This window comes from Sabethes cyaneus, chromosome 1, assembly GCF_943734655.1.
Source record: "Sabethes cyaneus chromosome 1, idSabCyanKW18_F2, whole genome shotgun sequence".
Lineage (NCBI taxonomy): Eukaryota > Metazoa > Arthropoda > Insecta > Diptera > Culicidae > Sabethes > Sabethes cyaneus.
Genome location: NC_071353.1, coordinates 112,195,718 through 112,219,290, shown reverse-complemented (window position 1 = coordinate 112,219,290; position 23,573 = coordinate 112,195,718). Strand labels below are relative to the sequence as shown.

The 23,573-nt window shown below is 43.4% G+C and overlaps 1 protein-coding gene across 4 annotated transcripts in view; it reads right to left on the bottom strand.

Moving 5' to 3' along the window:
* Window positions 1-155: 155 nt before the first annotated feature.
* LOC128733152 (adenylate cyclase type 9) overlaps window positions 156-23,573 on the bottom strand; it is an 81,501-nt gene continuing 58,083 nt past the window's right edge. For all 4 annotated transcript variants that reach the window (XM_053826788.1, XM_053826789.1, XM_053826791.1 and 1 more), the window contains 3 exons: window positions 8,497-9,648; window positions 8,340-8,440; window positions 156-8,278 (listed from right to left, as the gene is read on the bottom strand). In XM_053826788.1, coding sequence (XP_053682763.1) covers window positions 5,277-8,278; window positions 8,340-8,440; window positions 8,497-9,648 — 4,255 coding nt within the window. In that variant the 3' untranslated portion in view covers window positions 156-5,276. The remainder of the gene's footprint in view (window positions 8,279-8,339; window positions 8,441-8,496; window positions 9,649-23,573) is intronic.

Sequence of the window (23,573 nt, the reverse complement as noted above, 5' to 3'; positions counted from 1 at the left end):
AAACTATTACCGTAGCAGATAAGCCATTTTGAATGGTAAATAATTAAACTTCATGTAACAATTCTACTTAAAATATCAATGGTGTAGTTAATGGAAAAAGATAAAACCAATGGATTTAAATTTTCGTGATTCGATAGAAGGCACATAAAGTAGATTATTTTGTTGTTTTTTTATATCCAGCACAATTGTAGATCTGTTATTAATTTAATTTTTAAAATATTTAGGAATTTGTATAGATATTACTTACACTGAGAAAAATGGGTTCTAGTTTATTGTTTTTTCTTCGTTTAGTCTACTAATATTCTAGTGGCAAGAAGGATATTTGTTAAAAAAATCTACATTTATTTGTTATAAATTATATCAAATCAATGTTGGATGTTATTTTTGTTTAGAAAATTCGTGCGACAAAAGCAGCTACTTTTCCACCAGATTAAAAACAGCACATAAACACATCCTCTCTTTACGAAACAAAAATGATCATGACACTAAAATTGGAATTACGTTTTCTGTACCCGTATTTTTGAGATCAAGTACATAAAAATGGTTTTGATTAACTTGAGAATTGATTTTACATTTTTTGGCACCACCAAATATAATCAGAAATAGCGGATCTTCATGAAATAAAACTCTGATAAAACTTCATATTTTTGGTAGAACAATAAAAAATTGCTACTACTTACAGTTTACATCAGCTCACCCTATATCTCCACTTTTAACACCTCTGCCACGTCTACGATAGGTTTTTTGGAGAGTTATTGAATGTGGAAACGATTTAATTATTGTCCCAGAAACAAACCCTTTGGTCTTTACAATCCCGTTAGAGAAGCGGCTGCGAAGAGGGGTTAAATAGGTACCATATTTGTTATAGCATTCCTCCTTTGAGTATGAAAAACCATTGTTTTTATGAGAGCCTAGAAAGGTACAACTAAGAATATTCCAATCTACGTGCCGTGCAATTTACTAATTCGGTGCTTTTGACTGCGGCATACACCGAAACCGAAGGCGCTTTATTTGGAAAGCACGCGTAGACATGCCTTAGTAATTCCCAAGCGGAAATCGACTTCATAACCAGAAACTTTGGGAAGTCGGACGCTAGAATGAAATCGGAGGAGAAATGGTAGATGAGTGTGTTCTGACCACTCTCTGGGCAAAGTTTTCTGTGTAGGGGTAACATAGACAACGTCTGTCCCCATGTGAACGGCTCTCGTCGACCACAACCAAGATAAGATTCTCATCGGCCAGATGGATACTTTAGTGGTGGTCACGGTATAAGCATAATGCAGGCTAAAGCAGATCTCCTCAATAGACCCGCTGCCCAAAATGACTTTTGACATTAATAAATTTAACCTAAAGTTTCCGTCCACCATCTATCAAACCAGTCCGCGGGCCGCAGTTTGGCCATCCCTGCCCAAGGTAATAAACATACTCTGCCACATTTAGAAAACAAGGCATCGTGCTGTATCAAGTCGTCTCGCAACTAGGTTTTGGACTGATTGTCGGCAGAATCCAGAATGATAAGAGACTAGATTGTTTTCCTTGAATTATCTTACTGCTGTCCAATTTCTTAGATGCTGTGTACTCAGCTCCAGATCTCGCTTTGACTGATCTTACCAACTGCTTGCTTGCTTGCTGTGCTCTTGGTCTGGTGTGCTGATCAGCCACCGCCGCAGATATACAGTCCACAATGTCCATGTCAACGGCAAAGCAGACGAATTGACTAGATCCGTTGATGATCGGGCCGCATGTATTAATAACCGGTTGATTTGTAATACCCTGAGCATTATGTTGAACAGCAACCATTTGAAATCAGCACCTTGACGACGGAAGCCACTGTGGGATTTCACTGAACTCTGTAATCCCCCCGAAATACGCGCACTGCGTACCGTCTATTGTGCCTTAATCAGTCTGATCAGCTTTACCGGAAAATTGTTCTTGATTATGATTTTCTATAGTTGTTTGCGGTAGACGGTATCAAACGCAGCTTTAAAGTCGATCTAGTCACGGTTTTTGTGGAGAACCTGCCGGAGTATGAATACTTGGCCCATTATGAACTGCTTCGACGATAAATTTCCACAAATTTGTTTGCAATTGGTTGGAATAGGCGAACTCCAAGATGGGACTAGGAGCATTGGGCTACAAATTAGTGCGTCGAAATCCAAATATTTGGTAAGAAGATGCTCCAGAGAAAACCACGTTCGCCTTCCACGGATAGTGACTGTTGACGGTGATAAACTGGAATGAACTCTGGTCACCGTCGACAATAGTACGAGGAGACTCAACGACGCTTTCAAGTTGGAAGTCGGGCCTACTTTTCCCTCTGCAAGGCTTCGATCAAGAAACATATGCCACTGCACAAAGCTGACGATGTACAAAACGCTAATCAGACTGATAGTTCTCTTCGGATTTGAGACTGTAACTTTGCATACGTGCACTTGCCGTATTTGAACAACAGGTGTGTGAACCACACGCTGCAGACACACTACTTGAAGATTCCCATCGTACACCTGCCGAAAGTTGGGAGACTACGATGGATCAGCCACGTCGCAAGGATACCGGATGACTGTGTAGTAAAACCTGTTTTTTTTTTTCAAAAATCCAACCGATGCTAGGAATAGAGGAGTCCAACGTGTTAGATGGAGAGGAATTCATAATACAGCAAGAGCCATCCCATCAATTTGCTGTTAGAAGTTAGTAAGGTGCAAGCTGATTTGGAAGAGCACTCTGTAGGCGGCATTGAGAACGGCGCTTGAACGATAGCTCTCGCAGTCTACTTTATCGCCTTTTTTGTGGCGTAAATAACACCATCCCTCCAATCCTATGCTAGCTGTTCTGTATCCAAAAATTCTACAATCAGCCGGTGCAGACAAATGGCAGCCGTTTTTGGGCCTTCTCTAATGCCATCCAGCCCAGCCGTACGTACGTACGTTGGGTCTGGCACCTACTCCACATTTATCGTATCGACGAAATTACTTTCCTCGCTATCATGAGCTTCTGCCTGAGCATCATGCAGGTGTTCGTCGAAGTGCTGCTCCCACCGATCACCTAGCCATCGTCCGTCAGCATAACTACAATACTAATCTTGCCACATTTCGGCTCGCAGCACAAAGCTTTTACGAGATGTGTTTTCTGATGATGCAGCGGCTTCAAATCTACAACAGTCATACAACAGTCGTCTTTCTCCAAAAGCAAAGCAAAGCCATGGGTATAGACGTCCTGTTGAGGACTAGACCCTTCTTTATCGACAGACTTCGCAACCGACTATCGTCTTCCTCCAGTTCGTCGAGATCGAGATCGTCTTCCTCCAGTTAGCGCTTTTCCTCCTAGAATTCAGGGTTGGCTGTATCTTCTTCTGTCTGTGATTTGCTATGTTCTGATGACTAGCACGCACTACGTATCATTTACCTCATCTGTCACTCTTATACAAGTCGTTCTGTTGATTCCGTTCCACGTGCCTGAGAATGTCCTATGGTACGCTATTAATGGTCGTTTTGATGGTATTCCAACAGTCCTCGAGAGAGACTTTGTCCAGCTCATCTCTGTTCCGGCAGAAGAGCTTTAACCGCAAACTGGTGCTCCACGTGAAACTTAACCGATACTGGTATCGGTACCGAATGCACAACAGGGAGTTCTGGGCGTCAACGTTAGCGCTACGGTAGGATCCGAATTATCGAGGGCCTGAGAAGTGTTAGCAGTTAACCAAAACGTGGTCGATATGTGTTTCTGTCTGCTTAGTGATGGAAAAAAGTACTACGTACCGCCATATTCTTGGAGGCGGTTTAGGCCTATTTCGTTGATCAGCTGATGCGCTGGTGCGCTGAAACCTCCAGTCACCGGTTCGTATTCGTCTTCTTGGTCAACTTGAACGTCGCAATTCCCAATAACGATCTTGAGGCCATGTTATGGGCATTGGTCGTATTCACAGTCCAATTCCTCTTTGTAATTGTGTGAACTTTCAATTTGTGGTTTTTCTCTTCCACTGCTGCATCGCCTTCCTCGTCATATCAGTCGTTTCGGTCGTTTTTACTCCTAGCGCCGATGTCACAGAACTTCTTTGCAGTGGGTAGAGCCATTTCGAGTTCTCTTAAAGGTTCCATAGCTGCTTGATGTGAAACCATGGAACTAGGCTCTGTCACAACTGGCATACAGTCGATCGTTTTGAGCCTAGGCATACTCCCACTAAGTATTGATGCACGTCGAATTCCTTACCTTGGTATATGTGCAAGACAGGGATGGTTCGATCACTTTGACTCAACTTTGATTCATTTGACAGTACCGTCTCAGCCGAGCAAAATTTGACAAAGTTGAATGAGGGACATTTGTAGAACTAGTTATTATCTACAATTTTGCTGAATAAAGGTTTACTGTATATTTTCTATTTACGGTGCAACAATGGTAGTACCTCAATAGTAACTACCTAAGTTCATTTAGTCGAAAGGCTACGGTGGGCCGGTCACGTCGCTGTTCTCTTCAAGGACCCCATCGGTACAAGAAATAGACAGGCTAAACGGCTCAACTCGGTCGAAACCGATTTGCGAGTATCGAGACCGTCAGGAAATTGGTGACAGATAGTCCCAACACCGAGTGAAGTGAGTTCTTGATGCAACGCGAGCCAATCCCGCTCTAGACTGTTAAAGTTGAAGGAGAAGAACCTTTCTAGGGTAACGATGGTTAGCCTTGCAACGGGCAGGCCAACTAGGGTATAACCGGCGAGGCACTCAATCTCCAGCCGCTTATCTGGAATAGATTATTTTGGACCGTTCCCCCAGAAGAACAGACGCATCGATTTTTTTGGCTAAGACGTTTATGGTGGCATCAGCTCACCCTACGTTACAATTGAAGAGAATTCTGTCAACTTTAAAAATCTAATATATCAAAGTCAATGTGAGTTTATACTCATCGCCACAACTCCGGAACGCCCGGCGGGTTAATCATTATACTTGGAATAATATATATTCCTTGACACAAAGGAATTAGCATGGTAGAGATAGACAATAGAGGGAGATCTCTGATCTGGGGGAGCTCCAATGACGAGAATACACCGTGTTTCTCTTGCAGTACGCAAGTTTCCGGATCGACAAAAGACAAATGGTAAATGACAAGAAGGGGATTTCTGAAATGAGGCGTCTAACGGTTTGAGCGCTGGGGGAGCTCACTTAGTTAGTGAAGAATAAATAAAAACTTTCGTTGCTTAACTAGATGAATAAACATCGACCACCGAAATTTTCCAGCAAGAGAAGAACTCATCGCACGTTTCCGCAAATCGTAACACTGCCCACCTACAGCGGATCGATATCTAACTCAAGAGGCCCCAGCAGATCTGGTTTCTTGTCCACCAGCAGGTACACTTCCATGTGATCCTTTCCCTTAACGTACACTTTTCCTCGAGGCTCGAAATTGTACCGTTCGGAGAGCACAGGTACGCAAGCACTGCCAACCTGTATCCGCCCGGGAACCCCGGTGGAATCCATACGAGAAGCCACATTAACTGCATCGCCCCAGATATCGTAGTACAACTTACTCGTACCAATCACGCCAGCTGTTACGTCGCCGAAGTTATATCCAACTCGCATGATCAAATTAAACTCCAGCAAATCACGGTTGAACGAGTCCACCACCTGCTGCATGGCGATGGCGAAATCTACCAACGTGTAGAGATGCTCATAATTTTCTCCTCGACAGCTCGGATCTAATCCGGATGCCGCCATAAACGTACTACCGATAGTTTTAATCTTCTCCACACACCGAAACTCTGCCCGGGCCAGTAATTCATCAAAATCCCCAATCAGCTCATTAAGTACTCGCAGATACTCTTTCCCGCCCAAATAAGATTCATCGTACATCTCGTTGAAGTTGACAATACTGGCAAAGATAATCCCTATATTGCGATGATTCTCCGAATACTTGGCCGTATTCTTCAACTGTTCCGCAACGTGTTTCGGAATGATATTATGCAGCAACATATCCGCCTGGTTCTTCATGTTCTGCACCCGAATCTTATCCTGATTTGCCACGGCACTACCGTAGAAGCTTAACCGATAGCTAATCTCGAACTCCCGGTTCAAAAACCAAACCAGAACCAACAGCAGAAGCAAATCCATATATATTTCGACCCTATAATCGTTAAACCAATCGAACTGAGCTTGATGCAACTGGTTGGAACTAAGCCCTGTCGTCCTATTCGTTACCGTATCGTTACCATCGGCGAATGCCGTATGTTTCAACTCCCACATATGGCCAACGGCAATCCCAATAAACGCGGTGGACGTTACCAACGCCAGGCAGTTGCGCATCCAACAGTTCAGCTGAGTGAAATTGCAAAAATGAATCACACAAATGAACATCAGAAAGCCGTAATGAAACTCGAAAATTCGAAATTTACTGACGTCCATCATTGCAAAGTTCGTCAGAATGGAAACGACCGGAAAAGACATGAGAATGGCACCACAAATATGCCACGGATACCAGTTAAGCCTAAGGACTGTGTCATAGCAGCTACGATCCGCTGGTATTCGAGATGAGCGAGGAGGTTTGTGTGTCCTCCGACAGACCTGTTTGGTGCAAATAAATAAAGCAAACAATTGAACTGCGCTGAAAGTAACAAAAATACAAACCCAAATCTTGTACGATTCCAAGTATGCCGAAGGAGACAGAAGAAACAGGGAGGTGGATGTTGCTAGATAGATTAGAAAAGAAACGAGAATGTCTATGTATGTGTTGTACTTGGGAGTGGCGAGTGTTGGCGGACCGCCCTCCAGTTCAGACTCATTGCCGAAGCGGTGAGCCTTCGATCGGAATTCGTGCTCCATCTGGCGAGATTTGAACCGAAGTGAGATTGGGAGGAGAGGTGGTTTCACGAGATAACTTCGTTGGCTGCGTGCGTTGTCACGTACGCAGCGGATAAGTTGAAGATCGGATTGTTTACGTAGCTGTTGCAGGCACGCTGCCAGCGGATCAGGATGGTGCTCCTTAATTACGCACCGGAGATCGTTTACGTCACCGTTAGATTTCAGTGCTATTACTGGTTCCGTGCAGGTAGAGACCGCAGCACCGACCACTGCGGAAAGACTAGATTGTGAACTGGTAAAATAACCAGACACTCGATGAGCGGATAGTGCAGCACTTTGATTCATTAGCATAATTTGTTGTTGGATGCTCGATCGCCTACTGTTCGAACGAATGCCTGAATCTTTTCGAGACGTCGCCGAAGGGCACAGACTAGCTCCATCGCACAGTAACCTGCCAGGTTGACAGAGTGAACTGTTTCTACTATTAACAGCTATTGTCGAACTTCGAGGTCTTCCACCAAATGCTTCCGTCACCAAAGAAGCTTTCTCGCACTGCGACCGATAGCTGCCGGATCGAGCGAATGGGGAAATATCACTACGACTCTGGGAAATGTATGATCGCACATCGATTATATCATCAAACACGGAATTCTGACTAAGGCTGGAATGTCGATCATCAACTCCTGCCCCTCCGACGCTAAGCGATTTGGAGCCTTCGCGTTCGCGCGATTGTACACTCCCGTGGATCGAACAGCCCGAAACGTCTAACGTGTGACTGCTCGGTCTCGGTGTTACAATCACGATTGGTAACTGCTGGTAGCCACCGGTTGCACTACTGCTCTGCTCTATTACACATGGCACTTCTTCACTTTTTCTACTAGTATCACAGTCTTTGTTTCCCGACTCCACGGTGGGAGACAGAGGTGAGGTCACTTGACCACCGCCAGCAGCTGGCGATTCTATTTTTCGCAATAACTTGCTTACCTTCCAACTCCTAAACTTTGACCCTTTTTCATTTACTATGTGCACCATTCCGGTATCCTCCTCACCCTCGTCTGAATCGATCCCATTTGGCATCGATTTTGTGCTTACAAATATTTTCGGTTTTTCTGCCTCCCCTCGGTGGTTGTATTGTTTACCCTTTAAAAATTTAGTCACTTTCGACAGTGACGCTATCCGAGGCCTCGGACTGGAAACTGGTGATGGATTCAGCGATGTCGAAACTGGTCCCGCCGGTGACGCTGGGGGAACAGCCGGATGAATGGTTGACAGGTTGGTGGCGCTCTGTGAAATACCATCTGTTGCCACCGATGGCGATACACCATCACCACCACCACCACCGGCAGTATGGTGACGTATGAAGTTGCCGGTTTCCATAGGTGAATGGCCCAAAAGATTACCGCAGTCTCCCGGAATACCAATGCTTGACAAGCCTTCCGTAATCGAACTAATCAGATCTTGTTTTTTGCCTAAAACAAAATACGTGCGGTGACCTAGGATTGAAAAAAAACAGTGAGTTTCGTTGAAACAGTCTTAGTGGTACGAGATTTTAACCGTCAACTTCGTCGCCCTCTTCGATAATGTAGGAGTCGCCTAGAAAACTACAGGTTTCCTCTGAAACGTGTACCTGATCGGGACGGCCGCTGGATTCCATCCTAAAAAATACGATATTGATCCTACTGGTCATTTATGGAATACTTTGAGTACTCACTTGTTTGCTAATGTCACATCGTTACTCCACACATCAAACTTTACCCGTTTGGTTCCAACGATTCCACAAAGCACCGTTCCCGTGTGAACTCCAACTCGCATCTTTACACCGTCATGCCGCTGGGCATCGAACACTCGTATCGACTGGATCATTCCCAGGCCCATATCCACGCAGCATATGGCGTGATCCGGCCTTGGTTCCGGACAACCCGAAACACAGTAGTAGCAATCTCCTAGCGTGGAGATTTTCTCGCACCCGTTGATCATGCACAAATCATCGAAACGCTCGAACAAATCATTCAATATCTCCACCAACTGTTCGGCCGTCTTGTTGGAGGACATCCTAGTAAACCCTACAATGTCGGCAAAAAGAATGCTTACATTCTCCATGCTATTCATGTGGAAAGGTCGAAATAAGCTCTTCAGATCCGGAGGTGTTGAGCGTTTCGGAGGTGGCGCGCATTGATCGAAGCTCATGCCTTTAACGACACTCCCACTCTCCTTCAGCAGCAGGTCGGCCACCTTCGGAGGCATCATCGAATGAATCATCTTCTCTTTCAACTGCTTCTCCATCTCCAGCTGTCGCCGCACGAGCAGGTTCTGTCCCACCTTCATAAACGTGCCTCTCATTCGGACTATCGTCATAATGAGGATGTGTACTCCAAGCAGGTGCACACAGAGTTGAAGCAACACCCGAATTGCTACAATTTTGTACACAAGGTTTTTTGAGTCCAACGTTTCGACATCGGATGGTTGATTATAATGCGTCTGATGAAAGTATGATAGCACTTCAAAACACACTGAGTATACTGCGGTGATGCTGCAGCACATCCATAGGGGCAGCGGAATTATCGTGTAGATCAGCATCACTATTTCGATACAAATCGAGAAATGTCCCAGCGGACTGAGTGCGTCGCCCGTAAACAGCAGCAGAAACAGCGAAAACATGCAGAGCAAAATCGCACAGCACAAGCTAATGGCATTGGTATAGGCTCGATAGATATCGGTGTGCGTCAGCCACATGCCGACTAGGCCGAACACGAGAATTAGACCGATCGCGATCGTTAGCAGGGAATAGCGCGTTGGTCCACCGTCGAACAGGAAGTACAGCAACCACACCAGCGAGCAAAGCAGGATGTATAGCAGAGCGAATCTGCGAATGGAAAACAAAACGGAAATATAATTAAATGCAGTGGTACTTTTAAGGGCAAATTTTAACAACCGCCAGCAAATTTTTGACAATGCAGAATTGATCCTACGAGTTTTAATGACTGTTTAGTGCATAATTTCATTGTTACCGTTTTGCAAAAAAGACGCGCGTCAGATTTATCATTATTATATAGTAAAACTCGAGAATAAAGAAATCTATTCACCGCTTAGAGAAAATATTTGTTTTTTTTTACATTTATTTATTTTGTAAAATCAGTAAAATCATTGGATTCCTGTTGATCTTTATGTATGAAATTAAACAGGTGTCTTTCGGAAGCATACAAGTTTAGTTGACTCAGGATAGCGCAGAGCAGTTAATCACCCTTATTCTTGTTTTCGTTCGAATGATATTCGTTCGAAAGTTGAGCCGATTCGTATTCTTGTTTTCGTTCGAATCAATTCGAACGTTCGAACGCCCCTTCCTTTTTCTCATTCGAATATGAGAATAGTGCTTCCCGATTCGTTCGAAACAAACTATTCGTGCGAATGCAGGATACGGCCGTAAACAAGAATAAAGGTGAATATCGCTCAAAATTATTTTTGCAGCGAACGTAGCTTGGGCATTTGAAACGTCTCCTTTCAAGTCTCCACATTAAGCAAGTGGCATTCCTCATATGGCGGTAGGTTTCTGGGATCATGCCTTGGAAGACTGCGCAGAACATAACGTAAGAGTCTTTTCTATACTGCTTAGATTCTTGCGATCCAAATTCGATGATAAGGACACTAGACAACAGCACCGAATTCCAAAATAGACCAATACCAGTGAATCTGTGATAGGAGATGTCAAAGCACTTCGATGCAACAATCGTCTCAAGCAACAATCGCAAATCTGTCCACTGGACGTTGAAGTTCAATGCAGTCGGAGTCGGTTCTTATCATATTAAAATCCGACCGACAGTGAGGTAACAGGGGAGCTTACAGTTCATTTACAAAAAGAGAAAAGATTAGTGGTTCAAGATTGCTATCCTGTGATACACCCAGGCTTGATGTGCTCTTTTTACTTTATTTTTGCTCATTTGTCTACAGCGTCCCAGTCAAACAAAATTCGAAACAGTGATGCATAGGCCAATTGTAGAGTTGATTATTATCTACAATATTGTTGAAGAAAGTATAGTTTTATCTTTTATATTTATGGCGCTATGGGGCTTATACCCCGCTGGTAGCCAAAAGAGCACTCTTTTTGCTACCAATGGCTTTGCAGCTCTGTAATGCTATAAATACAAAAGATTAAACTGTACTTCCTTCAATAATACTGTAGATAATAAGTAACTCTACACTTGTCCTCTAAATCACTTTTTCGAATTCTGTTTGGCTGAGGTGCTGTAGTCAAAAGAGCAAAAAAGAAGTAAAAAGAGCAAATCAACCCTGGATACACCAAAGATATTGCTGAATGCAACGGGAAACTCATACTCGGTCTTCACAATTAGCCTACAGTGTGCTAGATACGACTCTGCAATACGAGAGATATTTCATAGTAATAAAAAAGTTTTCTGTAATTTGATAATGTTTTTTAATATCCAAAGATGTCACCCACCGAACTTGCCGTAACTTCACCTGATTGAGAAGTTTTAGTCCATCATGAACGGCACACTTCGTAACTAACACGTAACTAATTGCATCACCGAAGAAACGCTGTAGAAAATTACCTAATTGACCGATCCTTTTCGAACTTTCAGACAATAAAATATAACCCATTAGTAAGCTTTTGGCATATTCATTTCAATAAACTTGAATATCATAACCGATGCTCGCACCTTAGGCTTAACTCCTCTCAAAAAGTTATGTACAACGTCTGGCTGCAACTTCTTCTGTACGGAAACCCATTTTTTCTTCATGTCTGCCTCAGATTTGTCCTGCTTGGGATGCTTCCGTAGTGCCTGCTACAAAATAGCCCAGTGTATTTCGATGGACCTTAGTTTCGGTGCATTGGGAGCGTTCATGTCCTAGGGTACGAAAGTAACCCCGTTGTACCACTCCAGGACATCCTTTGAATAGTGGCACGAAGTTAGATGCGCCCAGAAGATCGTAGACCCCTTGAGGTAGATCTGCTCGTTTACAGGCCCGGTAGTCACGAACGGAACACTCTGTTTACCATATGAGCAGATCGCTTGCCAAATCATGTATTTCTTGGAAAATTGTGAAAGTTTCTGCATCCTTACTTCCTCCGGATTATCAAACTTGTGCTGGGCGGTCAAGTACAGTAGCCCCGGAAGCTGCCGGGAGTCCTCCTTGACGTAAGTCCCATCATCCATGATGAGAGAGTCGAGGATTTTCCAGGTGCTTGCGCAAAATAAATTCGCAACGTTGTTTTTCGGGTGACGCCATTTTTTGCAATTTTCGAAAAATTGACCGCGGTAAAAATACACTGTAAACAATACACTCTAAACTACTTCTACCCAAAATTTTCAAGAGAAAATACCCAATGGGTAATTTTCTACAGCCTTTGTGCTGTGGTGCAATTTGATGTGGGACACCCTTTAATGAGTACAAGTATCAAAAAAGTTGATCCCACTATTACCCAAAACCTTATGAGGTCCAATAAAGCAGAGAAGTAGAAAACTAACCATAATGTTGTAGTTTATTTCCTGAAAATTTGATGAAAATCCGACTTGAAATTAATTTTTGGTGACCGTTTTTGTGTATCTGCCCTTTTCCGAGTGCAGCTTGTACTAGCCTAAGTAGCCGGTATTCTATGATCGGACTGGTATCAAATGGCCGAACACAAATGGTCAAATAATAAGTAGCCGAAAATCGAGTGGCCGAACTATCACAAAAGGAAATAAAATTGAAATTATGCATTTTTCAGGTTGAAGGTCGCGAACATTTTCAGCCGAATAGGACATTCGACATTCGGCCATCTGTGTTTCGGCGATTCGTAGGTAATCCCTATGATCAAACACCAGTTCCGATCCGCACAAAATTCAGGGGGAGATTGGCAGGCTGATAATCAAATTCACAAGGAGGCATGGATAATCAGTTCTACTAACGTGGAATGCTTACTAAAGCACTGATTTTTTCATTTCAAGATCTACAGGGTGTGTGATGAATTTTTGCAGTAAATGCAGTAAAAGAAAATTGCCTTTTTCAATGACTGTTGATAGACGCTTCCGGAAACTGCCGCATGCACGTTTTATTACGCTTCGATCCATAGACGTCATCACCTCGAGGATCTTAGCTTTGTGCGACCTAAGCGTGGTGTGAGGCGTCCTATTGGTATCCCTCTCGACGACTGGTTTCAAAAATGCCACTGCGACAGTCACGAAGATTACGGATTGCTTATACCCATTGATGGAGTTGAGCTGGGTTGTAAGACTGTGCCCCAATTAGGTATTACATGGTTAATAAAACCAACTACTTTCTTGGGATGAAATTTCCATACTGAATATGGAGTTAATAGGTAGCTTCCGAAGAAGTTGAACCTGGAAGACGCAAGAGCTCCACAGGAGCAGAGCAAGTGCGCTGAACTTTCAAGTTCTAAATTGCAAAAGCGGCAAATGTTGGTTAAGACCTTGCCAATTCTCTTTAAATAGTAAAGAGTGGGACAATGTCCGGTAAGGAGTCCCGTGATTGTGCGCAGTTCCCTACGCGTTAAGGTAAGTAGTTTGTTAACTACTGCAGGGTCTGGGTAGATAAACTGTTTAGCTTGTCTACAGCCCTACGCTTTATACCAACTGGATGCTATTTCTAGCTTTTTCCAGGTCAGTAATTCGCTTTTGACAGCAGATATGGAGGTGCCCTTGTCTCGCTAAGCTGTCGGCAAGCTCATTGCCCTCGATTCCGCAGTGCCCAAGCACCCAGAATAATGAAACTTTGTTCTGGCGAGAGAGCTCCCTCAAGGTTGTGCTGCACTCCCAAACTAATTTGGATACACATTTGATGGACTTGAGAGCCAGTAGTGCAGCCTCGCTGTCCGTGAAGATTCCGATTTTAACATACCAATACTTTCGTTTTAGACATATCGTGGCGCAGATGCATATTGCATATACTTCCGCTTGGAACACGGTGGGCCATTTGCCCAGTGGAAGAGCTTCCGTAGTCTCCAGAACCTGTGCAAGTCCCAGTTTTTGATCCATCTGTAAAGAAGCAGATGGTACCGGATGGAAGAACTCCATACAGGGCGATCAGTAACAATTACACTGTACGGAACATCCATGTTGGGCCGTGCCTCCATCCAGTCAGAGATCGTCGTTACTAGGGGCGATAGTTTGAACTCCCTTAGTACGCGAAGGTGACCAATTTAATCCCCCTCAAGTATGTTATGACACCTCTGCAGCCTTAGTGCACCGAGTTCGGCTTCCTTCTTCACATGAAGATGTAAAGGTAGCAAGTATAACATTGCCTCCATGGCTGCAGTTGGTGTAGTGCGCATGGCGCTGGTCACTGACAAACATGCCAGGCGTTGAACTTTGTTTAGCTTGGCCTGCGCTGTCACCTCGATTACCTTTGGCCACCATACAAGAGCGGCTTAAGTTAGCCTACCCGAGCAAGGATTGACAACAAAAGTATATCAAAATTATTACATATTTTGCTGTTGATATCATCTAGAAAACATGTCTTGTTATCAGCTTGAAATGGCACTTATGATGTATCAGACTCTGCTATCATTTTGTTTTCATTTCTATTGAAAGAAAATGTGTTGACACTATCAGATGACAGATTCTATTTATGATGTAAATAAACCTTCATTATTTAAATTAATCTATTTTCACATAATTTTTTTTCTAGTGAAATGGTTGTTTCAAACTATGTGATGATAGCAAAATGATGATGATGTGATAGTAAAATGACAACTAATTCTGCTTTCCTATTAATATTATGTAACAGCAAGATTAGTATTTCGATTGATATTTTTGATAGCAAAAGTAGTATTCAATTTAATTTCACGGCGTGGAATTTTTGCATTCAATTTTGATATTTTAACCGCTAAGTCGACCAAAATGAAATCACACCGAGTATTCAAAATCCGTTACATCAAGATATCAAATTTTGTTTTCAATTTGCTCTAAAACTTTGCTCGGGTAGGCCGTGCAATAGTAGTATATGACCAAAGGGCTAGTTGAGGTCTTAGTCCCCAGGTTTTGCCAAACAGTGAATTGCATGCCCAGATGGCTGTTGTTGCTTTCTTGACAGCAAAGTCTAGGTGAGCGATCCAGTTCAGTTTATGATCCAGAATAATACCCGGATGTTTAACTTCATTGCTGAAGCTTAGTCTGATTCCATTCAGTGTAGGGGGAGTAAGAGTATGTCTCCTACGCCTAGTAAATGGAATCACGACTGTTTTGGAGGGGTTTATATTAAGCCCCTCTCGTAGGCACCTTGAGATAGTGGAGTTTAGAGCTCCTTGCATACGACTGAACAGCACTGAGTCAAATTTACCTCTGACAATGAGTACCGCGTCGTAGGCGTACGCAATGACCTCATAGCCTTGCTATGATAGCTTGTGCAAAAGTGCGTCGACCACCAGTGACCAAAGCAAGGGGGAGAGAACTCCTCCTTGAGGACATCCTTTGATCGCTAAGATTGTGATCGACGTATCTCACAATGAGGCTGTGATTTCCCTGCTTGACTGCATTGCTTCAATCCAGCTCATTGTCGGCTGTTCAGTTCCTTTATTAAGGAGAGCCGTGTCAATGAAGGCGAAAGACGTGTTATCGAAGACACCTTCAATGTCAAGAAAAGCACAAAATGCCTTTGAAACGACTTCTCAATTGGCGTCACTAGGCAGTGAAGTGCGGTTTCCGTAGATTTACCGCATTGATTAGCATGTTGATTGCCATGTAAAGGAGAGGAGAGGAGAGGAGAGATTTTTTCCATCAACTTGAGAAGCGTTGATGTCAAACTAACTGGTCTGAAAGCTTTTGGTATAGTTTTATTTTTTTTTTGCCTGCCTTAGGTATGAACACCACCCTGACCTTCCGCCAGCTTGCCGGGACATGTCCCAACGTAAAGCTGGCACGAAAGAGGTTGACAAGCTCGGACATTATAATCTCGTCCGCTCTTTGTAAGAAGATGGGAAGTATTCCATCCGGGCCCGGAGTCTTCATTGGTTCAAAGGATCCGAGTGCCCAATTGATTGAAGCCTCCGTATACAGACGGCGCGCAAGTAGAACCGAGTCGCTTGACACATTGCGCGACGACTCAACTTGCTGTTGCGCGCCGACGTCGCTTCCAGTGGACACTGTCGAACCAGGGAAGTGTGTGTTCATTAGAATCTCCAACGTTTCCCTAGTAGTAACAGTGAGACAGCCATCTTCGTTTTTCAATTGCTCTAGGCCATTATCATGGTTTTTGGCTAATGCTTTTTGGAGTCGCGCCGCCACAGGCAGAGTCTGGATGCTTTCGCAAGACTTGACTCTGGACTTTCTTTTGGCTTTGCGAAGCTCTGCGTTGTATTTGGTGGGAGATGCCCTGTAGGCCTCCCAATTAGACGTGATCTTAGCCCTGTTGGATAAACGCATAGCCTCCCGACGAAGGTTGCTGAGCGATTCATTCCACCAGGGTACGTCACGACAGACTGTCCGCGTGAATAACGGACAGTTTGCAGTCTAAGCATCAATAATCCTACAAATTCCCGAGTCATGGACATCATTGACCCAGCTGGATTCATGTAATCAATCTTTCCGCTTTTTTGGCTCTGTTCCGTTCAGCGGTAATGGAACGGCACTCGTCTGCCTTCCGGATAGGCTTTCCCAAACCTTCTTTATGAAAGTACACAGCTCTTTCCGACACTTTTACCGAGCGAACTATCTATCTCCCTTACGCTTGCTCCGGCACGCAATAAAACGACGACGGCTGACCGATTATTTTCTTGTTTCGACATTTTTCAATTTACTCAACACTGTTTGTGTACATCTGACACCCAACAGTATAGGCCACAGAAGTCATGAATGACCCAAGCTGTCTGTGACGAGTGACGACCCCTTGGTCGACGCGCCTCACTTGTTACGGTAACTCGTCATGGGCATATCTGGCAACACAAAGGGAAACTGTCATCGATGGTAAATCGATAAAAAGTGAAGTGATTCTTCGTACATGCGGTGGATACTGCGATAATTAGAAATGTGTGCTTACGATCTACTGTTAAACATATATATTAGTGCTAAACTTGATGAAACAAATTGCGACTTCGCCCAGGACCCGAAGATAACATTCGAGTGACAGTCCGCAACTGAGTGTAGACAGTGATAGACGAATGTTTGGCACAGTGCGAACCAGCCCGGCTCTACCGTTCTAGAAAAGCTATGTTAAGTAATGGTAAAGCTTACAAAATGCTATACGTTTGCTATAATTTTTTCCCAAGAAGAATTTTCAGAAATTAATATTTGCACACTTGACATAACCGTTTCAATTTAAATACCCACTAAAGCACTCCCAAATGATTTGATACGGCTCACTGCACTGATCGCAAAGCATCGTAATCCATTATTTGTTTCGAATAGAAAAAAGTTGACGAAAACGCAATAGAAAAAAATAATCATAAGAAAGTACTTTTACAGCTCACAACGACCTCGTTATAATTTCACTTTACCTTCTGTGAATCATAAATCACTTTCTAGCCGGCGCATACCATACGATGATTAAAGTCCATTATGCAAAAAATTGCAAATTGAAAAACAAGTAAACAATAATACAACCGTCCCCAGTCATCTTATGTATGGCAAAATCGAGGACAGTAAGACAAACATCTGCTTAGCAGATAGAGGGTACTGAACGCGGGAATGCTTAGAAGTCGTAATTTTTTTTTTTTATTCAATCTAAGAAGTCGTAATTCAACGGATCTAAAAGTAGTAATACAGGCCAATCCGATTATCTGTGGCGTCAATTTTTCGAGGAATTTACAATCCGCGATTCGGTAAATAAAATTTCCAGAGTAAAATTAAAATTTTCTTATTCAAGCAAATTTCTATTTTCATAGTAAATATCATACTTTTTAAACTGCCGTCATCTGTCACCGTTTCGCACTTTTTATCCTATAACACCCATGTAGATCAGGAGTAAATTGAATGTGCAGCAGACTAGAGTTCGGGATGAATTTTGTTTACAAATAATTTATAGGCTTAGGTTTTGTGAGCGTTTTGAAGTAAATTATGCATTGTTGTAAATATAAAATCGGCCGACCTACAGCACCGGTAGCAGCAATCAAAACCGAACAACATCGTAAGTAGAGTGGAAAAAAAAGAGTTAGGTTAAAAAAATGTTTGTTAAAGTGCAACTTAGGACTTTTGATTTGATTTGATCCAGAAAAGTAGACCCGGAGCCGACTCTGAGAGCCTTCGTGCTCCTCACAGTGGAGCTAGTCTGAAAGAGGCCGTGAGAGCCCAGCCCCTACACGATTCCCAGTGGTTCGACCAGGAACTTGGGGTGAACTCAGCTGAGACCCCTCCGGCCTCGAAAATAGCACATCCGGGGGTACTTGTAACGGCAGGGTTACTTGCAACACGTCTGCAAACGGCGCTTTTGACAGCTCTAATGTATTTGTTTCTTTACCTAGCCATTTGTACTCAATCCTGTTCAAAAAGGAACGTTTACCTATTGTTTAGTTAAGTTTTAAGTATAATTCATTATATCACTGTTGCGCTTGTTTCTATGCGGTCTGTAGGTAATTTCACAGCGTCTGATCCGGAGCGGGCAAAGGTGAAGGTTGCCTGACAAATGTATTCGCACCGACGAACGACAAACCCGATGACGTAAAAGAGCAGTTCTATGATCTTCTCGTAAGGACGAGAGTGCCCAGGACATGACATAAAGGTAGTCCTCGGGAGTACAAATGCACAGGTCGGACGCGAAGAGTTCTTTCGTCCCGTTATTGGTAGAGAAAGCTTCCACCAACGACAATGACCTGAGGCTAATCAACAATCTGCAACCAGAAGAACGGCTAACTGTAGTACCTATTTTGCACGATGGAACATTCGGAGGCACACCTGGAAACACCCTTATGGAAAGGTCTGCTCTCAGATCGTCGACTCGGACCACTATCTCGTATTAAGCAAGATCCATGCCCGGTTGAACAACGTATTTAAATCGGAACCAACGAGGAAGATACGACTGAACATGCAGCGGTTATCAGCAGAAGGAGTTGCTGCAGAGTACTCTCGAAAGATTGATAAGTGGATCGGTGAACAAGGAGGAGAGAACCTGAACAAATAGTGGAGGCACATCCACGACGCAATCAGTACTACAGCGCGAGAAGTGTTGGCTACTACTATCGTAGTCACTTCCAGTGAGTGGTCTGGCGCAGAGTGCCAACGAGCGACTGATGAGAGGAATCGAGTCAGAAGTTACATATTGGCTGCAACTGTGACACGCCAGAGCAGGAGGGAGTGAGATACCGAGATGCTAAAGCTGCCGAAAAGAGACTTCACCATCGTAAGAAACGTCAGAACTCAGCACTGGAATCGCGTTCTTACGGAAGCGGAGCTTGCTTCGAGAGGGACGATACGAAAAGCTTCTTTAAAACGATCAACGGAATCAGCAACCGGACCATGCCAACGCCTGTTATGTGCAACGACAACGAACCTGATTACCGAAAGATCGGAGGTGGCGAGGCGTTGGAAACAACATTTCGATGTATTGTATGATGGAAAAGCTGTGGAAACATGAAAAGTGATTGAGGATGATGGGCAAGTTGTGGATTCATCAACTTTGGACGAGGTTTTTTTTTTTTTTTTTTTTTTTTTTTTAAATAAGGTATAGTTTATTTGGTCAATAATATAGTAAAACTAATTACATAATAAAGTTTTTTACTCTTCAGTGTTCAAAAAGAAATCTAAGCTTGAAATATTAATTACACCATCATGTTGGCTAATATAGGAAATATAATTGTTGAATAGTTTTAGTATTTTGATTTTATCGCGACGAGCTATACCTATCAGTTGTGGCCTGCTCAACTCCGCGAAGGATAGGTTTCGCCAGCCTCGAAAAAACGTATTTATTTTTTGGCGTAGAAGATCCCAAGCTGCTACAACTCGTCGACATTCACTAAATTTATGTTGCAATGTTTCATATGTTGCATTACAGTGTACACAGTTTGCTCCATCAGCGCGTCCAATGCGTGTGAAAAGACTGCGGTGTTCGATTTTCTCGTTCACAAACATATAGAGCTGGGTTTTAGCTCTACACCCAAGCTGTTTGATACCTACGTTTTTCCAGCATCTCATCCAATTAGTATTTGGGTGTTTTCTTTCTATTCTAGGACTTTCCGTTAAGCTAACGTAATGCTGATGTATTATGCTGGTGACAGGATATTGTTGCAACCGTGCAGGTAGTTGGGAAAACTGCTGGAAAACCATCTTTGCGTCCGGGAGATCAGGGGGTATAGGCAGCGAATTGTCTTGAAATATTAGCGAGTTGTAGTATGGCATCGTATTAATTTCTCTAACATGTCTGCTGATAAGTAGCGCCTTACACTTTAGGGCTGGAAGTTGCAATTTAAGGCCACCTTTCTGGTAATCCCGTGCTAACTGCTGAATCGGTATCCGAGCAGGGGCTCTGCTCCACAAAAACGTGCCGATAGTGGCGGTTATTTTTGCAATGTGTACACTGTTAGGAGGCAGGATTGACGATAGGAACCAAATTTTGGACGTCATGAATGTGTTGACGACTATTACCTTCTGGTGAAGTGTGAGTAGCCGTAGTGATTGCAGCCACGCATGTTGAGAAAAACGACTAACGAGAGCATCCCAGTTCGTTTTGATCATCTCTTTGATGGAGTTACAATAATAGACACCTAAGACTTTCACTTTGCTTGCCGTCTGTAGCCAGGGAATGGATATTGGGTTACCATCTGAGAATCCTACATCTATAGATGTAGTTTTTTGCCAGTTTATTTTTGCTCCAGATATTTCTCCGAATCGTGAGAAAAAATCTCTCATTTCGGCGATTTTTTGAGGTGAGGATGAGATGACAGTAATATCATCGGCGTAGGCTACGATCAGGTCGCTCTCATTTATACGTTCGAGTTCTCGGAGTAACGGATGTAAGTATAGGACGAAGAGATGCATGCTCATGGGATCCCCTTGTCTAACCGATCGTTGGATCCGAAAGGGTGCCGATAGGTGTCCGTTGATCATTAGGCGTGATGATGATGCATTGGCAATTTGTGTTAGTAGCTGGACAAAATCAGCATTTATTCCGAGAGCGAGCATCGTACGATAAAGGAAAGAGTGACGAACTCTATCGAACGCTTGCTCGAGATCAAACGAGATGAGCTTTGCTCTTTGTTTATTTTTGATTAACTGCGCTATGCGATCTTTGAGAGCAAGAGTTGCTTGGAAGATGTTACCGTCGGGATTTGCACACTTTTGCACATTACTTATTATATTATGCTCTCGCATGACGTTTTCGAGTCTCACTTTCAGAATTCTAGCTAACAGTTTGTAGTCGTAATTCAACAGAGAGATAGGTCTGTACGATCGGACGGTATTGTCGCCTCCTTTCTTTTTTACAAGTACGATCACTCCATCCACGAACTCCGGTGGAAAATTTGATTGTAGTGCTTCGTTAAGCACTAGATTTAGTTCTCTATGTATAATGTTAAAACAACGCAGGTAAAACTCTTTCGGAATTCCATCAGGTCCGGGAGATTTTTTTGCAGCGCTAAATTTGATAGCAGTGTAGATTTCGGCAGTAGTAATTTCACACATACAAGCTTCATTCGCCTCATCTCGTTCCGGAATTACTCTGTCACATTGAAACGCTTCATCAACGGGGTTTTCGTTTGTAGTCTCAGTGTATAAGCTGGTGAAGTATTGGAGTACATGGGCTTCGATTTGTTCGGAACTCTCTAACATTTCTTCACGATCGTTTAGTAGACAAGTTATCGTTGTCTTTTTCCTTCGACGTTCTCCAAGCTGAAAAGTTGAGAGCGGCTCTCCTGCTACGAAGGTTTCGTTAATTTGGGTGAACATTTGAGTTGATCTACGTTGCAATGCCAGCATTTTGGCTTTTAGGCGGTTGATGGTAGGCAGCATCTCCGGGTGTTGGAAGTAGATATTATAGGCCTGGTCTAGCTGTGTGTAAAGTCTCTGATGCTCATTATGGAATTCGAGAAAAGCAGCTTTTGATTTCCACCGGAAAAACTTCAGAATTTGTGGTTTCGCGTATCTCTGCCACCATAGCATCCATGATTGGTAATTGCGCCGTTGGCGCGTCCAGTACTGCCATCGATTTTCGAACGCTTCAATGTTTTCAGCTGTTATAATATTGGGACGAAGTGACCAGAAGCCTCTACCGTTTGGCCGCCCGAGGGATGGAAGAACGATTCTCATTGTAATGGCCTTATGATTGGTAAAAGAGCATACATGCGTTCCGATGTCTCTCAATTTCTCTCGCAGTCCACGGTCGATGTAGAAGCGATCGAGTCTAGATGACGAATTATGTGTTATATAGGTAGGGCCAGGGTCTCTGGCTTTTAACTGCTCCCATGCATCACACATTTGAAGTTGATTTACAGTTGCTTGTAGAGAAGGGCTCATATTATATCCCGTTGCGTCGCACTGGCGGATTACACAATTAAAATCTCCACCGAGAATCACATGGTCGGTTCGGTGACGAAGATAGAAAGCAATTGTTTCGTTGAAGAAGCGCTCTCTCTCGGCTCGAGCAGTAGATCCTGAGGGCGCATAAACACAGGCTAGAGTGGTGTTGTGTACGCGTAGTGTGATTAAACGGCTGTCTAAACTCTTTTCGACGTTGCTGAATTGTATGTATTCTTTGAGGGCTATTGCTGTCCCCCTCCTAGTGTGGTCTACATTGCAAATAACAGTGTATCCAGGAAGAGATAGTTGCTGATTTTCAATCTCTTGCAGAAAAATAATGTCTAATTCCATGGTTCTAAGAAAAGTACGCAGCGCGTCAAGTTTTGTCGAGTTTGTGATTGTGTTTATATTAATTGAGGCAATGTTGTAACTACAGAGATCCATTACAAAAGAGTTTCGTCTCCCACCATTCTTTCGACGTCATTAGTACGTAGCTTCTTGGTCGATCGTCGTGTACGTCTGCTGCATGATGAGGATGTAGAATCATCTGTTTCCATGTCGTCTAGTTTGTGGAGGGATGACAAACTTTCGTTTTCTACCAAGGGTTGATTATCGGAAACGTGAAGTTGTTTGGGAACTACTGGTTCGGCTGTTTGCTTGTTTGTAGTACTCCCGAAGCCTGCCTGTGCTGACGTCGAGGGTAGTGGTGTAGGGGTTTTAAAAGTATTCTTGCTTACGGTTTGCCAGGACCACGGGCTCAGGCGAGTGCCTGTATCCGTAGGTATACGGGAATCATTCGCTTGCTTCGGTTCACTCAACTGTTTCGATGTGTTTGTCTGCCTCTTAACTATTTTCGGCCTCGTCGTTTGTCGTGCCACGTTCGCATACGTTTTCGCATTAGGATCTACTGAGAATTTTTGGACCAACAACTTTTTGTTTTGAATGCATGTGATACCAGAATGTACGAATTCGCCACAGTGACGACATGTGAGTTTCTGGTTATAGTAAGATACATTTGTTGTTTCTCCGTCGATCGTGATATATGATGGAATGTTGTGTTTCACTATCATTTTGGCAATTCGAACTCCAGTCGGGTATCCACCGAAGCGATAGTTCTCTCCCCACATCTGTTCGTAAATCGAAAGCACTTCGCCGTACTCACGCAGATATTCTTTTATTTGGGTATCAGTGATGTCTATAGGAAGGTCGTAAAGCTTTACCTCTACAGCACCGTCCTCCATCTTCAGCCTTAGTCTATATAACTTGCCATCGGATTCGATGTCGTGTTTGTCGTCGTGTTGTTCTACCACTCTCTGCGCAACCGCAAGATCGCTGGCCGTAATGAATGCACAGCCCATAGTTCTGCTGCATTGAATTCGTTTCACCTCTTCAT